The sequence below is a fragment of the Centruroides sculpturatus genome, unplaced genomic scaffold (assembly GCF_000671375.1).
Source record: "Centruroides sculpturatus isolate CEXI.00-Female unplaced genomic scaffold, Cexi_2.0 scaffold130, whole genome shotgun sequence".
In the NCBI taxonomy this organism is placed as follows: Eukaryota; Metazoa; Arthropoda; class Arachnida; order Scorpiones; family Buthidae; genus Centruroides; species Centruroides sculpturatus.
Window position 1 is genome coordinate 840013 of NW_019384364.1, and position 17776 is coordinate 857788.

At 36.0% G+C, this 17776-nt stretch overlaps 1 protein-coding gene across 3 annotated transcripts in view; it reads right to left on the reverse strand.

The window, feature by feature from the left end:
• Positions 1-532: 532 nt before the first annotated feature.
• LOC111641802 (nuclear hormone receptor family member nhr-111-like) overlaps positions 533-17776 on the reverse strand; it is a 27165-nt gene continuing 9921 nt past the window's right edge. The window contains exons 1-9 of one of the 3 annotated variants that reach the window (XM_023388072.1): positions 4391-4450; positions 4199-4282; positions 3335-3589; positions 3215-3261; positions 1964-2077; positions 1138-1399; positions 919-1063; positions 715-850; positions 535-647 (exon numbers count right to left, since the gene is read on the reverse strand). In XM_023388072.1, coding sequence (XP_023243840.1) covers positions 781-850; positions 919-1063; positions 1138-1399; positions 1964-2077; positions 3215-3261; positions 3335-3589; positions 4199-4271 — 966 coding nt within the window. In that variant the 5' untranslated portion in view covers positions 4272-4282; positions 4391-4450 and the 3' untranslated portion in view covers positions 535-647; positions 715-780. Of the gene's footprint in view, positions 648-714; positions 851-918; positions 1064-1137; positions 1400-1963; positions 2078-3214; positions 3262-3334; positions 3590-4198; positions 4283-4390; positions 4451-17776 lie in introns of those variants that run through there. The other 2 variants (XM_023388080.1, XM_023388062.1) reach the window with 2 other exon arrangements.

The window sequence follows — 17776 nt, forward strand, 5'->3', positions numbered from 1 at the left end:
AAGATTAACGGGGTGGTATGTATCTCTAGTAGGGTCGGAGTTAAATGCTAAAAAGTAAAATTGTCATTAGTATTTACAATTATTTTGTAAAAACCATCCATACCCTCAAAATTAAGCTGTTGGTCATGCCAAAATTAAATGGCAAACTATTAGAGTTTAGTTGTGTTATCCATTCTGGTGGGCTAATATAATAGAAAACTGAAAACTAAGGGGTGTACTTTGGGACCGACTCTAACATGCGTTGCTTCTTAGAAAAATAGATTACGTGTTCCGTTTCCGTATTATCAAAGTGCATACCTGGACAACTTTCTATGAAAAACTAACCCACTATGCGGGTGATATATACAGAAATCCCGAAAAACTCACGTAACCAGCTTATTGGTGAGGTACGAACCAACTACCAGTGTTCAGTAGTTTAATCTACTCGGTCACTGGTGGGTACAGATTAATTATAATCTGAAGAATCGTCGTATGCAAATGATTTACAGAGTCCAACAAGTCAAGTTTTTCAAACAATAAAAACATTTAATCTCTCCAATAAAAACAAAATGTTTAAAAACAACTTTACATTTAAAATTGTCATAAAATGTCTGTTTAAAAACAAAAGTCAGTTTACACCAGGAGTTCAATGCAGGGCATCCATCACACTGTAAAAACAATACCACTTTAATTTTCGAATATATTTTATTCTGCATATACTAAAATCTTACTTACCTACGTATTGAAATTCGTATCGTCCATTGTATTTTATTTTATTTCGAGATTTAAACACCTCACAGTTCAAGGCAGAAATTGAATTTGATTGTATGGATAATTATCTTCCGGAATGTCTGAAGAGTAGTCAAATAAGCTGAAAAATTCATGAGATTTATAGCATTAACAAGTCAGCTTTGTGAAAATCAGAAAAGAATTCCTCACCTTAATGATACAATCTCTTCAAAATTTTCTTCAGTTTTGAAGTCTTCGTGTACCTCTCTCATGAACTCCGTTAACATTTCAATAACGTTTTGTAGGAAATCATGAAGGTCAGCTACCTGCAAATCTTTATCACTAATCAACACACCTAAAAACATAGATGACGTATGTAATGTGTGTTTTTTCTAAAGGAAATTAGCATTAATTAATACGAAGTAATACCATTTTGCAGTATCAGATCGAGTTTTAAAATGTTATACGCTTCCACTGTAGTTAAATGTCTTGGAAGAAAATACGTTATTATTTCGTTTAAGTAATCTCTTAGCTCCTGTATGTTCTTTATTATAATTGTAAAATTTGAAAGTGATTGCGGACCAATATAGATAAAACAATTGTGCAATCTAAGCATTTCAAAAACGTTAAGAGATCTCTCTACTAGTTGCATCACAGCTCCTCTTACGTGAGTCTTCAACCTTATGTCTTTCTACAAAAAAAGTAAAATATTAATGTTAAAATCAGAAGAAATAACAATCCAGAAAAGTACTACCACCTCTAATTATGTCACCAAACGTTTATTTCTTACGTACTTACTTGTTTTTTCCACATTATTTTTCTTCGTGGTCATCACAAAACTATTACATCATGGGTGCAATCGTGCATCATAACCTTCAAACACAATCAAATTCTACCTTCCCTATAACTGTTGTCTTAATACTTGAATGGTAACATATGCAGAAAACTCTATTCAAAGAATTATGAAGCAAACTTTTGTTGCTTCTACTTTAGATTCTACTTTAGATAATGCTTTATTTTCTTGCTATATTTTTCATTACTTCTGCACATTAGTTTGCTGAACACTTAAAATCAGTTCAGTCGCACTGATTAAGTGTTCAGCTAACTAAAAAAAAAAAAACTAATCACGAATTTAAGTATTACAGCAGAAAAAGAAAATTAACTACATGTGCCCATGAAATTTTTCCATTGGGAAAACCATTAACATACACCTTTGTTCGTGGTAAGTATTGCTACGAATGAAAACACTATTTACCTTTTTTTCCTCACTTAACCGGCGAAAAGATGGAAAAGAATTTAACCACTTGTAGTAGTATTGTTCCATATATTTCATACATTCAGTAAATGTTCTGACATAGTTCAGGAAAATCTAGAATATTAAAATTAATTTTAATTTTACTCTAAAAAAATCCTTATAAAAAAATATTACAAAAAATGAATATTTTCTAAAACTCATAAATTTAATTTAAATGCATACTTGTTCTAGAGTCACTTAACCGTTTTTACAAGCAGTATTTACAAGAAAAATAAAAACCACAACAAATTTGTAAACTATCAAAAGACAACGTAACACTTGAGAAATTTGCCAAGGGATGTGCCTCACGACATCCTTTATATATGATCCTTTTAAAATATAAAAAAATGGTCCTTATTTTAGATGTTACATACGTGAGCAGAATTCAGAATAACCACTAGACGTAAACAATTCGTTGGAAGCACAAGCAGTCTTTACAAGAAAAATAAGAATCACAACAAATTTGTAAGCTGTCAAAAGACAACGTAACACTTGAGCAATTTGCCAAGGGGGTGCCTCACGAGATCCTTTATAAAAATATGAAAACATGGTCCTTATTTTAGATGTTACATACGTGAGTAAAATTTAGAAAAAACACTCCACGTAACCACACCGTTGGGAAGGTTCGCTCTCACGACCAATTATTAAATTTTCAGTGTTTTAAATCCATTTGGCCAGTGTTAACGTTGTAACATTTATATTAAAGAAGAAGATCTCAAATCTCTACAAGTTTATATGAAAAAAATATATATATAAAGTACGTAAATAAGGACGACAACATGATCTTTACACTAGTTAACTGAGTTTTGGGCTACCATNAATTAATACAGTAACATAAAACTTTATTTATACAAAAAATTCTAACTCGAGCTCAAAAATCACTACGTAGTAATAATCATATTAAAATTATATCTGAAGTCCATGGAACTACTAGAAAAATCTTTAGATTACGAATACAGCGAGTGCTTTAAAAAGTTAACACCTGTATGAAAATATGAATTCACTGCAGTAGTGTTAGTGGGGCAGTACTTTTCGAGACCCGCACAATTGAGTCGTGACTTCCTGCACACGATAACGGACTAATCAAAAGGAAAACGTACCAAAATAAAACCGGCACATGTTGTATTCATATTAGTGTTAACATTTTTTGAAGTAGTATCTTGTACTATCAGAACAAATTTTCAAATTCCATAATGATTGTACGTCACTTACTTGTTCGTCTTCTATTCGAGATGACGATAATTCAAAGTATGGACAACCTAGTAAATTGTTTGGTGTTATGATTATAACATTGTTTTTTTTAAATATAAGACAATAGCGCTACCTACTTACTTGTGATTATTTCGTACTTCAGATTAACGTCGTGACACTTGCTGAAGTGGCAGAAGTCGCAAGTGATATTATTTCTTCTTCTGTTTGTGGCACAGTTTCCACGCCCAGTTACGCAAGTAATTATTTTTTTTTCTAGTCTTACGTGTGTGTCAAAAAACAACGCACAAAAAAAGCAGGTGTAAGCTCCGTAATTATTTGATGTTGCACGGTCTCCACAAACTTCACATTGATGCGTCGGTAGAGCTACAGAAACATCTGAAAAAAAAATTACTTATCATCTCGTAAGCATGGGTCCTTACTTTCGGACATGTGACTTCAATTAATAGAGAAAAGTATCGATATTAAATCAATCCAGTCCATCTTATAAAGACGATCTACAAAAAACACACTTTGATATATCACCAAAGAAAGTCCTCCCAGTTGGACTTCCATGCAAAATTTTTCCTACTTAGACGTTAGACACACGACCGCCGTGGGGTAAGGAAAAGCTTTCTCCTCGCGTCTGGTATTCGGCAGTTTCAACTAGTTAATGTTACGTAACATGGATAACAAATCACGTTGGTAGCCATATACTAAATTTACTACAGTAATGCAACTATATTGAGCTACGCGTAATCTATAATGAGAATCGAATAGCTGTAATGGATAATTACTATTTATCCAAGTCTTATCTGCAATTTTTATGAGAGAAGATTAAATAAATCTCCCTTACAAAATTCTCAGATATAAAACAAAATAAAAGCAACAGCTACGATAATTGTGTATAAAACTGAATTTACATTCTCCGAAGTATGAGAAAATAAAGTTAAACAAAAATTTAAATATGTACACATCGTTATGGTTAAATTATAATTAACTTATTACCATCCTCATTGTCTTCACTTTCCAAACTTCCATTCATTAAACGAGTGTTGTTTAAGTGAGAATCTCCCATCATTTTCTGGCAAACTGTAGATTAATTATAAATAACTGAATTAAATACTTACATTTTTTTTTATAATATAAGAAAGTAAACATACCTATTTAATATAATTTAAAAAGTAATAAACACAATACCTGAGTGATTTCGACTTTAGTTAAAGTAGTGTCGTTTTCAACACCCCATGCTGCAGCTCGTATAAACTAAATTTAATATTTAAATTTTTTGCATAAAATGACGACATTATTGACAATTAAAATAATATAAATTTAATATTTTCAGCAATAAAATTTTAATTATATATGAACACGTAATAATATTTTAAGTTGATATTTGAAGACTGCTTACAGAGATGTATTAAACCAATAGCGTAGTCCGTTTGATTTGAAACGGACTATGTCATTGGTTTGCTAATCTAAAAGTATTAAAGCAGTATTGAAATACAATGTGACCGTTGCTGCGCCTTCGGCGCCTTGCGGACTCGCCAGTGTGTCCTAACTGCGACAAACAGGAAACAACACAACACTTCTGAATCGACGGCCCCCGTCGCATTCTTAGTAGGTCTCTGCCCCTAAAACTGATCTGATTCGCTCATTAACCCCGATCTACTGTCCATCATCAATGTCATCGACCCATCAGCGTGTGGGTGCCTTGGAACAATACATCAGACACACGGGTCGCTTGAATTAACCACCAGGGAGCGGCAAATCGGAGAACATAGCCCAAGAGGCTGCAATCTCCAGATGAACCCTATGACGAGACAAGAGGCAAGAAGAGACATACAATGTGCTCATTGCATTTTGTTCTTACCTTTTTACTTGAAAATTTAAGACTTAAGAACATTTATTGGTCTGCAATTTGAAAAAAACTTATAAATTCTCACTCTCGTCCATACATGTCTTTCATTAAGCAAATGGTAATGACAATGTTCAGTGAACCTTCAGTGAAAAAAGTGCTATAATATTTGAAGAAAAACGTTGATGTAGGGAACAAAATCTGGCCATTACAAAATCATAATGGATATATTCTTTTGTATATTGTACAGGTGATAACCAATAAATTATTTGTTTGCTCTTGCATACAGACCAGTCACATATTCTAACTGTTAGTTACGTGTGTTCAAACAGGCAGTGAAACCCCGTAAAAGAGTTATGTCGAAAGGAAAATATGTTCTCTCGCTACATGAAGTTACACTACTGACCATAACACACAGTTGATCCTAACTACATGCTGTCATATGCTCGTAAATCAAAACAGTAATTAAAACTTTGTATATAGCGTATTATTAATTTTTTAATTAAGATTTTGCCCACGTTTCCGCACAACAGTTTAAAACAATAGACGTATTATCAGTAATCATTTACACGGTTAAATGTAATAATAATTAATGGGGTATCTACCCTATTAATGTCACCAGCAAAAGACCAGAGAATCCAGAACATTTTACAATGATTTCCTAAAGGATACAAACCTTGTGCCTTAAGAAACTTTTTACTAACTGAAGTACTTGACTTTACTCGAATGGGGAAATTACCCGAACTCTCAGAATTGGGATTTGCAGCTGCACCCCGAGCACCCCTAAATCGCTTGCGTAACTGCTATCACGAGCTACAACTATTGATTTTTTGTGTCTTATTTTTCCCTAACCCCTCGACCATTAACTAAAATTTAATAGAATCGATGCCCCTTATACGCAAGTTACTGTACCAAAATTTCGTTTTTTAGTACTTAACCCATTCCGATATATTTAACTAAACCACACAGACACATTCCAGGCATCTTTATCAGTTCAGAGGTGTGTAAAAAATAGCGATTCCTAAATCCACATTGTCAAATGTGACACGGTTACACTATTATATGATAACAGCAGGAAGTGTAAGCCGTGTTATGTTACAACAGCCGAGAAAGTAAGATAATAATTACGCAAATTTAAAATTTTGTTTGTCCATTAAATTGTTTTCTGAGAGGTTAGGTTTGCGAACGAGTTCCCAAACAGAACCTCTCAGAGAACAGTTTAATGGACCAACAGAACCTCCTGTATGTCGTTCCCTTAGAAAAACCTTTATATACATGGTATATACAACTTAGCCTATACGGCTATTGCGCCAAAAAGCTCCAACCAACCAACCTGTGTGTAAGGATAGATGTTATTGCGTGTGAGTGGTACGATTTTGTTTACCCTGTTTCAAGCTTAATTCATGTGCTTTTTGTCGAAAACATTTTCGAATTTTGCAGGAAAATTTATTTATTAGGGAAATGATGTTATTAAATTTTGTTATTAGAATGTCGAAAGGTGGGAAGACAAACGGTGTAGTGTGTATCTGTAGTAAGGTCGGACTTAAAAATGCTAACAACTAAAACTGTCACGCATTTACAACTTTTTATAAAACTCATCCATACCTTCAAAATTAAGCTGTTTGCCATTTAATTTTGGTAAGAGCAACTATTACAGTTCAGTTGTTTTATCAATTCTGGTGGGCTACTTTAATAGGAAATTGAGAATTAAGTGGGTCTGCTTTGTAGCTGATTCTAACCTGCGTTGTTTATTTGAAAAATAATACGGAAACGGAACACGTGGTCTATCAAATGACATACCTGGACAACTTTATGAAAACCTGACCCCCTGTGTAAGTAGTATATACAGAAATCCCGAAAAACTTCGCGTAGCCAGCTTATTGGTGAGATACGAAATCAACTACCTGTGTTCATTGGTCATTTGGTCTCATCCAGGTGGGTACAGACTTAACTGTATCGGAAGAATCGTCGTATGCAAATGCTTTTCAGAGTCTAACAAGTCAAGTTTTTCAGACAATAGAAATATTTATTTGCTCCAATAAAAAGAACATACTTAACACTAATATGAATACAACATGTGCCGGATTTGTGATGGTATGTTGTCCTTTGATTAGTCATTTATCGTGTACAAGAAGTCAAGACCAATTGTGGAAGTCTCAAAAAGTACTGCGGCGAATGCATATTTTCATACTGGTAACTTTTTAAAGCACTCGCTGTATCCTTATTCTAAAGATTCTTCTAGTGGTTCCATGGACTCCAGATATAATTTTAAAATATTTATTACTACGTAGTGATTTTTGAGTTCAACTTACAATTTTTTGTAAAAATAAAGCTTTATGTGACTGTATGAATATATGGTAGCCCAAAACTCAGTTAACTAGTGTAAAGATCATGTTGTCGTCCTTATTTACGTACTTTATATATATATTTTTTTCATATAAACTTGTAGAGATTTGAGATCTTCTTCTTTAATATAAATGTTACAACGTTAACACTGGCCAAATGGATTTAAAACACTGAAAATTTAATAATTGGTCGTGAGAGCGAACCTTCCCAACGGTGTGGTTACGTGGAGTGTTTTTTCTAAATTTTACTCACGTATGTAACATCTAAAATAAGGACCATGTTTTCATATTTTTATAAAGGATCTCGTGAGGCACCCCCTTGGCAAATTGCTCAAGTGTTACGTTGTCTTTTGACAGCTTACAAATTTGTTGTTGTTCTTATTTTTCTTGTAAAGACTGCTTGCAAAAACGGTCAACTGACTTTTGGACAAGTATGCATTTAAATTAAATTAATGAGTTTTAGAAAATATTTATTTTTTGTAATAATTTTTTTATAAGGATCTTTTTTTAGAGTAAAATAAAAATTAATTTTAATATTCTAGATTTTCCTGAACTATGTCAGAACATTTACTGAATGTATGAAATATATGGAACAATACTACTACAAGTGGTTAAATTCTTTTCCATCTTTTCGCCGGTTAAGTGAGGAAAAAAAGGTAAATAGTGTTTTCATTCGTAGCAATACTTACCACGAACAAAGGTGTATGTTAATGGTTTTTCCAACGGGAAAAATTGATGAGCACATTTAGTTAATTTTCTGCTGTAATACTTAATTTCGTGATTTTAGTTTCCTTTTTAGTTAGCTGAACACTTAATCAGTGCGACTGAACTGATTTTAAGTGTTCAGCAAACTAATGAGCAGAAGTAATCAAAAATATAGCAAGAATATAAAGTATTATCCAAAGTAGAAGCAACACAAGTTTGCTTCATAATTCTTTTGAATAGAGTTTTTCTGTATAAGGGACCATTCAAGTATTACGACAGCAGTTATGGGGAGGGTAGAATTTGATTGTCTTTGAGGCTTATGATGCACGATTGCCGCCATGATGTAATTATTTTTCTCCTCGATCATCACGAAACTATGTGGAAAAACAAGTAAATACGTAAGAAATAAACGTTTCGTGACATAATTAAAAGTGGTAGTAGCTTTCTGGATTGTTTGTTTTTCTTCTGACTTTAAGATGAATATTTACTTTTTTGTAGAAAGACATATGGTTGAATACACACGAAAGAGGAGCTGTGATGCAACTAGTAGAGAGATCTCTTAACGTTTTTCAAATGCTTAGATTGCACAATTGTTTTCTTTATATTGGTTTGCAATCATTTGTAGATTTTATAAGTATAATAAAGGACATACAGGAGCTAAGAGATAGTGTAAACGAAATAATAACCGATTCTCTTCCAAGACATTTAACTACAGTGGAAGCGTATAACATTTTAAAACTCGATCTGATACTGCAAGATGGTACTACTTCGTTTTAATTAATGCTAATTTCCTTTAGATGACTTATATAATGTGTGATTTATGTTTTAGATGTGTTGATTACTGATAAAGATTTGCAGGTAGCTGACCTTCATGAGTTCCTAGAAAACATTATAGAAACGTTAATGGCGTTCATGATACATATGCACGAAGAATTCGAAACTGAAGAAAATTTTGAAGAGATTGACACATTAAGGTGGGGAATTCTTTTCTGATTTTCTCAAAGCTGAGTTGTTAATGCTATAAATCTCGTGAATTCTTCAGCTTATTTGACTACTCTTCAGACATTTTCGAAGATAATTATCCATACAATCAAATTCAATTTCTGCCTTGAACTGTGAGGTGTTAAATCTCGTAATAACATAAAATACAATGGACAATACGAATTTCAATACGTAGGTAAGTAAGATTTTAATATATACAGAATAAAATTTATTCGAAAATTAAACTTGTATTGTTTTTACAGTGTAATGGATGCTCTGCATTGAAATCCTGGTGTAAACTGACTTTTGTTTTTAAACAGACATTTTATCACAATTTTAAATGTAAAGTTGTATTTAGCTATTTTTATTGGAGCAAATAAATATTTCTATTGTCTGAAAAACTTGACTTGTTGTACTCTGAAAAGCATTTGCATACGACGATTCTTCCGATACAATTAAATCTGTACTCACCTGGATGAGACCAAATGCCCAGTGAACACAGATTTCGTATCTCACCAATAAGCTGGCTGCGCGAAGTTTTTCGGGATTTCTGTATATACCACTTACATAGGGGGTCAGTTTTTCATAAAATTGTCCAGGTATGCCATTTGATAGACCACGTGCTCAGTTTCTATATTATTTTTCTAATAAACAACGCAGGTTAGAATCAGCTACAAAGCAGACCCCCTTAATTCTCAATTTCCTATTAAATTAGCCCACCAGAATGGATAAAACAACTGAACTGTAATAGTTGGTCTTACCAAAATTAAATGGCAAACAGCTTAATTTTGAAGGTGTGGATGGGTTTTATAAAAAGTAAATGCGTGACAGTTTTAGTTGTTAGCATTTTTAAGTCCGATTTTACTACAGATACACANAACACAGATTTCGTATCTCACCAATAAGCTGGCTGCGCGAAGTTTTTCGGGATTTCTGTATATACCACTTACATAGGGGGTCAGTTTTTCATAAAGTTGTCCAGGTATGCCATTTGATAGACCACGTGCTCCGTTTCTATATTATTTTTCTAATAAACAACGCAGGTTAGAATCAGCTACAAAGTAGGCCCCCTTAATTCTCAATTTCCTATTAAATTAGCCCAGCAGAATTGATAAAACAACTGAACTGTAATAGTTGGTCTTACCAAAATTAAATGGCAAACAGCTTAATTTTGAAGGTGTGGATGGGTTTTATAAAAAGTAAATGCGTGACAGTTTTAGTTGTTAGCATTTTTAAGTCCGATTTTACTACAGATACACACGACCCCGTTTTTCTTCCCACCCTCGACCTTCTAATCACAAAGTTTAATAGCTTCAATTCCCTAATAAATAAACCTTCCTGCAAAGTTTGGAAATGTTTTCGACAAAAAGCACAGGAATTAAGCTTCAAACAGCGTGAATAAAAACGTACCACTCACACGCACTAACATCTATCCTTACACACAGGTTGGTTGATTGGAGCTTTTTGGCGCAATAGCCATATAGGCTAAGTTGTATATATCATGTCAAGAGATAAAGGTTTTTCTGAGAGGTTAGGTCTGGGAACGAGTTCATAAACCGAACCTCTCAGAGAACCACTTAATTTTGAAATTATGTTGGACCATTATGTAATTATTACCTTACTTTTCCGGCTGTTGTAACATAAAACGGCTTACATTGCCTGCTGTTTTCATATAATAGTGTTACCGTGTCACATTTGACAATGTGGATTTTGGAATCGTTATTTTTTTTACACCTCTGAACTGATAAAGCTGCCTGGAATGTGTCTGTGTGGTTTGTTTAGTCGAATATATCGGAATGGGTTAAGTATTAAGAAACGAAATTTTGGTACAGTAACTTATGTATAAGGGGCATTGATGCTATTAAATTTTGGTTAATGGTCGAGGGATTGGGGAAAAAATAAGACATAAGGAATGATAGTTGTAGCTCGTGATAGCAATTACGCGGGTAATTTAGGGGTGCTCGGGGTGCAGCTGCAAATCCCAATTCTGAGAGTTCGGGTAATTTCCCCATTCGAGTAAAGTCAAGTACTTCAGTTAGTAAAAAGTTTCTTAAGGCACAAAGTTTGTATCCTTTAGGAAATCATTGTAAAATGTTCTGGATTCTCTGGTCTTTTGCTGGTGACATTAATAGGGTAGATACCCCATTAATTATTATTACATTTAACCGTGTAAATGATTACTGATAATACGTCTATTGTTTTAAACTGTTGTGCGGAAACGTGGGCAAAATCTTAATTAAAAAATTAATAATACGCTATATACTAAGTTTGAATTACTGTTTTGATTTACGAGCATATGACAGCATGTAGTTAGGATCAACTCTGTGTTATGGTCAGTAGTGTAACTTCATGTAGCGAGAGAACATATTTTCCTTTGGACATAACTCTTTTACGGGATTTCACTGCCTGTTTGAACACACGTAACTAACAGTTAGAATATGTGACTGGTCTGTATGCAAGAGCAAACAAATAATTTATTGGTTATCACCTGTACAATATACAAAAGAATATATCCATTATGATTTTGTAATGGCCAGATTTTGTTCCCTACATCAACGTTTTTCTTCAAATATTATAGCACTTTTTTCACTGAAGGTGGACAACATTCTCATTACCATTTGCTTAAGGAAAGACATATATATGGACGACAGTGAGAATTTATAGGTTTTTTTTTTAAATTGCGGACCAATAAATGTTCTTAAGTCTTAAATTGTCAAGTAAAAAAGTAAGAACGAAATGCAATGAGCACATTGTACGAGGGCAGGCTGAAAAGTAATGCACACATTCTTGTAGAACGCGAACAAAAACAAATAGCAAGATCGGGCAAAAAGTGCATTAAAGTACAATTCTTAAGCTTCAAAAGCATATATTTATTTCTCAACATAGTCACCTTTAAGGCTAACACATTTCTCCCAACGTGCAACAAGTTTTTTCATTCCGTCACTGAAAAATTCTTCCGACTTTTCTCGAATCCAGGACTTGACAGCTGCGTTCACCTCATCGTCTGAGGTGTAATTATTACCCTTGAGGTCTCTCTTTAAGTAGAGGAAACAAATAAAAGTCACAAGGCGCAAGATTGGGAGAAATAAGGAGGGTGTGGAATCGGTTCAAATTTCAGGTTTCGCAGAGCCTCTCCAGTTGGGCGCGAGGTGTGTGGACGAGCATTGTGATGTTGCAAGTTTATTGATGTCAGGCTGCCTCTAACATAACAAACTCAACGTCAGAGGTGTTTTAGAGTATGTATGTACTGAGAAGAATTAAACATTGGAACAAGGTGCAACGGTAATTGTCTGTGGCAGTGATCGGACTTCCGCTGCGTGTTTCATCAACAATTATGGCTTTTCCAGGCTCGCAACCACGAAATTTTATTATCCGTCAATTTACAATAGAGCTATCAACAGCATCGTCACCATAAACAGCCTTTAAACGTAATTTTTTCAGAAGTTAAAAATTTGATAAAAGCACGCTGTTTCACTGGCGTTGACATAGCACCGGAACATGTCTCCATATTTCCGCTTCTCAAAATATACTGAATGAACGCAACAACCTCAAACTGCGCATGCACATAGAGGGGGAATGTTACTTCCATATGCCACCTGGCACCCTTCTGAAAATCATTTCGTTTGTGCTCTACAAGCATGTGTGCATTACTTTTCAGCCTACACTCGTATGTCTCTTCTTGCCTCTTGTCTCGTCATAGGGTTCATCTGATGATTGCAGTCCGTTGCGCTGTTCTCCGATTTGTCGCCGCTTGGTGGTTAATTCGGGCGACCCGTGTGTCGGATGTATTGTTCCAAGGCACCCACACGCTGATGGGTCGATGTCATTGATGATGGACAGTAGATCGAAGTTAATGAGCGAATCAGATCTGTGTTTAGGGACAGAATCCTACTAAGGGTGCGACGAGGTCAGTCGACTCAGAAGTGTTGTGTTGTTTCCTCTTTGTTGCAGTTAGGACACACTGGCGAGTCCACAAGGCGCCGAAGGTGCAGGAACGCTGACATTGCATTTCAATACTGCTTTAATAGAGAGGTTGCGGCCGACGTTTTCATCGCAAAAATGTGTACGTCAGACGTTCAGCGCCGCCATCCTGTAAGCCTAGAAGTTTGACAATGACGTTTGGAACGTCAGTGGGATCATGCTCGACGTTCCAAATTCCATTGTCAAACTTCTAGGCTTACAGGATGGCGGCGCTGAACGTCTGACGTACACATTTTCGCGATGAAAACGTCGGCCGCAACCTCTCTATTAAAGCAGTATTGAAATGCAATGTCAGCGTTCCTGCACCTTCGGCGCCTTGTGGACTCACCAGTGTGTCCTAACTGCAACAAAGAGGAAACAACGCAACACTTCTGAGTCGACTGACCTCGTCGCACCCTTAGTAGGATTCTGTCCCTAAACACAGATCTGATTCGCTCATTAACTTCGATCTACTGTCCATCATCAATGACATCGACCCATCAGCGTGTGGGTGCCTTGGAACAATACATCCGACACACGGGTCGCCCGAATTAACCACCAAGCGGCGACAAATCGGAGAACAGCGCAACGGGCTGCAATCATCAGATGAACCCTATGACGAGACAAGAGGCAAGAAGAGACATACGAGTGTAGGCTGAAAAGTAATGCACACATGCTTGTAGAGCACAAACGAAATGATTTTCAGAAGGGTGCCAGGTGGCATATGGAAGTAACATTCCCCCTCTATGTGCATGCGCAGTTTGAGGTTGTTGCGTTCATTCAGTATATTTTGAGAAGCGGAAATATGGAGACATGTTCCGGTGCTATGTCAACGCCAGTGAAACAGCGTGCTTTTATCAAATTTTTAACTTCTGAAAAAATTACGTTTAAAGGCTGTTTATGGTGACGATGCTGTTGATAGCTCTATTGTAAATTGACGGATAATAAAATTTCGTGGTTGCGAGCCTGGAAAAGCCATAATTGTTGATGAAACACGCAGCGGAAGTCCGATCACTGCCACAGACAATTACCGTTGCACCTTGTTCCAATGTTTAATTCTTCTCAGTACATACATACTCTAAAACACCTCTGACGTTGAGTTTGTTATGTTAGAGGCAGCCTGACATCAATAAACTTGCAACATCACAATGCTCGTCCACACACCTCGCGCCCAACTGGAGAGGCTCTGCGAAACCTGAAATTTGAACCGATTCCACACCCTCCTTATTTCTCCCAATCTTGCGCCTTGTGACTTTTATTTGTTTCCTCTACTTAAAGAGAGACCTCAAGGGTAATAATTACACCTCAGACGATGAGGTGNTTCTTAATATAGATTATGCGTAGCTGAATATAGTTCCATTACTGTAGTACATTTAGTATATGCCTACCAACGTGATTTGTTATCGATGTTACGAAACATTAACTAGTTAAAACTGCTGAATACCAGACACGAGGAGAAAGATTCCCCTTATCTCGCGGTGTTCGTGCGTTTAACGTCTAAGTAGGATCAATTTTGCATAGAAGTCCAACTGGGAGGACTTTCTATGACGATATGCCGGTGTGGAGTGCCCTTTGCAGATCGTCCATATAGCAGAAACTGGATTGATTAAACAATATCGATAGTTTTTTCTATCAATTGAAGTTACATGTATGAAACTAAGGGCCCATGCTTATGAGATAATAAGTAATTTTTTTTCATATGTTTCTGTAGCTCTTCCAACACATCAATGTGAAGTTTGTGGAAACGTTGCAACAACGAATCATTACGGAGCGTACACCTGCTTTTCTTGTGCAATGTTTTTTGAGAGCCACGTAAGGAAAGGAAATAATTATTTGCGTAACTGGGCGTGGAAACTGTTCAACAAACAGAAGGAGAAATATTATCACTTGCGACTACTGCCGCTTCAGCAAATGTCACGACGTCAATCTGAAGCACGAAATAATAACAAGTAAGTAGCACTATTGTGTTAAATTAAAAAAAAAGAATGTTATAATAATCATAACACGAAACAATTTACTAGGTTCTCCTGACTTTGAATTACCGTCATCTCGAATAGAAGACGAACAGGTAAGTGACGTACAGTACTTTACATTTTTTTTCCATATAAATTTGTAGAGATTTTGAGATCTTCTTGTTTAATATAAATATTACAACGTTGACACTGGCCAAATGGATTTAAAACACTGAAAATTTAATAATTGGTCGTGGGAGCGAACCTTACCAACGGTGTGGTTACGACCAGTGTTTTTTCTAAATTTTACTCACGTATGTAACATCTAAAATAAGGACCATCTTTTTATATTTATATAAAGGGTCACGTGAGGCATCCCCTTAGCAAATTGCTTAAGCGTTACGTTGTCTTTATAGTTTTAAAAATTTAGTGTGGTTTTCTTTTTCTTGTAAATACTGCTTGCAAATTCGGTTAACTGACTTTTGGACAAGTATATATTTAAATTAATACTTATTTTTTATAATATATATTTGTGACCGCAGGGTCGGCNATGGACAGTAGATCGAAGTTAATGAGCGAATCAGATCTGTGTTTAGGGACAGAATCCTACTAAGGGTGCGACGAGGTCAGTCGACTCAGAAGTGTTGCGTTGTTTCCTCTTTGTTGCAGTTAGGACACACTGGTGAGTCCACAAGGCGCCGAAGGTGCAGGAACGCTGACATTGCATTTCAATACTGCTTTAATAGAGAGGTTGCGGCCGACGTTTTCATCGCGAAAATGTGTACGTCAGACGTTCAGCGCCGCCATCCTGTAAGCCTAGAAGTTTGACAATGACGTTTGGAACGTCAGTGGGATCATGCTCGACGTTCCAAATTCCATTGTCAAACTTCTAGGCTTACAGGATGGCGGCGCTGAACGTCTGACGTACACATTTTCGCGATGAAAACGTCGGCCGCAACCTCTCTATTAAAGCAGTATTGAAATGCAATGTCAGCGTTCCTGCACCTTCGGCGCCTTGTGGACTCACCAGTGTGTCCTAACTGCAACAAAGAGGAAACAACGCAACACTTCTGAGTCGACTGACCTCGTCGCACCCTTAGTAGGATTCTGTCCCTAAACACAGATCTGATTCGCTCATTAACTTCGATCTACTGTCCATCATCAATGACATCGACCCATCAGCGTGTGGGTGCCTTGGAACAATACATCCGACACACGGGTCGCCCGAATTAACCACCAAGCGGCGACAAATCGGAGAACAGCGCAACGGGCTGCAATCATCAGATGAACCCTATGACGAGACAAGAGGCAAGAAGAGACATACGAGTGTAGGCTGAAAAGTAATGCACACATGCTTGTAGAGCACAAACGAAATGATTTTCAGAAGGGTGCCAGGTGGCATATGGAAGTAACATTCCCCCTCTATGTGCATGCGCAGTTTGAGGTTGTTGCGTTCATTCAGTATATTTTGAGAAGCGGAAATATGGAGACATGTTCCGGTGCTATGTCAACGCCAGTGAAACAGCGTGCTTTTATCAAATTTTTAACTTCTGAAAAAATTACGTTTAAAGGCTGTTTATGGTGACGATGCTGTTGATAGCTCTATTGTAAATTGACGGATAATAAAATTTCGTGGTTGCGAGCCTGGAAAAGCCATAATTGTTGATGAAACACGCAGCGGAAGTCCGATCACTGCCACAGACAATTACCGTTGCACCTTGTTCCAATGTTTAATTCTTCTCAGTACATACATACTCTAAAACACCTCTGACGTTGAGTTTGTTATGTTAGAGGCAGCCTGACATCAATAAACTTGCAACATCACAATGCTCGTCCACACACCTCGCGCCCAACTGGAGAGGCTCTGCGAAACCTGAAATTTGAACCGATTCCACACCCTCCTTATTTCTCCCAATCTTGCGCCTTGTGACTTTTATTTGTTTCCTCTACTTAAAGAGAGACCTCAAGGGTAATAATTACACCTCAGACGATGAGGTGAACGCAGCTGTCAAGTCCTGGATTCGAGAAAAGTCGGAAGAATTTTTCAGTGACGGAATGAAAAAACTTGTTGCACGTTGGGAGAAATGTGTTAGCCTTAAAGGTGACTATGTTGAGAAATAAATATATGCTTTTGAAGCTTAAGAATTGTACTTTAATGCACTTTTTGCCCGATCTTGCTATTTGTTTTTGTTCGCGTTCTACAAGAATGTGTGCATTATTTTTCAGCCTGCCCTCGTACAATGTGCTCATTGCATTTCGTTCTTACTTTTTTACTTGACAATTTAAGACTTAAGAACATTTATTGGTCTGCAATTTAAAAAAAAAAACCTATAAATTCTCACTGTCGTCCATATATATGTCTTTCCTTAAGCAAATGGTAATGAGAATGTTGTCCACCTTCAGTGAAAAAGGTGCTATAATATTTGAAGAAAAACGGAATCTAGGAAAAATTGATCTAGGAAAAAAACGCTGGCCTTTACAAAATCATAATAGATATATTCTTTTGTATATTGTAGAAGTGGTAACCAATAATTATTCGTTTGCTCTTGCATATAGACCAGTCACATATTCTAGCTGTTAGTTACGTGTGTTCAAACAGGCAGTGAAATCCCGTAAAAGAGTTATGTCCAAAGGAAAATATGTTCTCTCGCTACATGAAGTTACACTACTGACCATAACACACAGTTGATCCTAACTACATGCTGTCATATGCTCGTAAAACAAAACAGTAATTCAAACCTAGTATATAGCGTATTATTAATTTTTTTAATTAAGATTTTGCCCA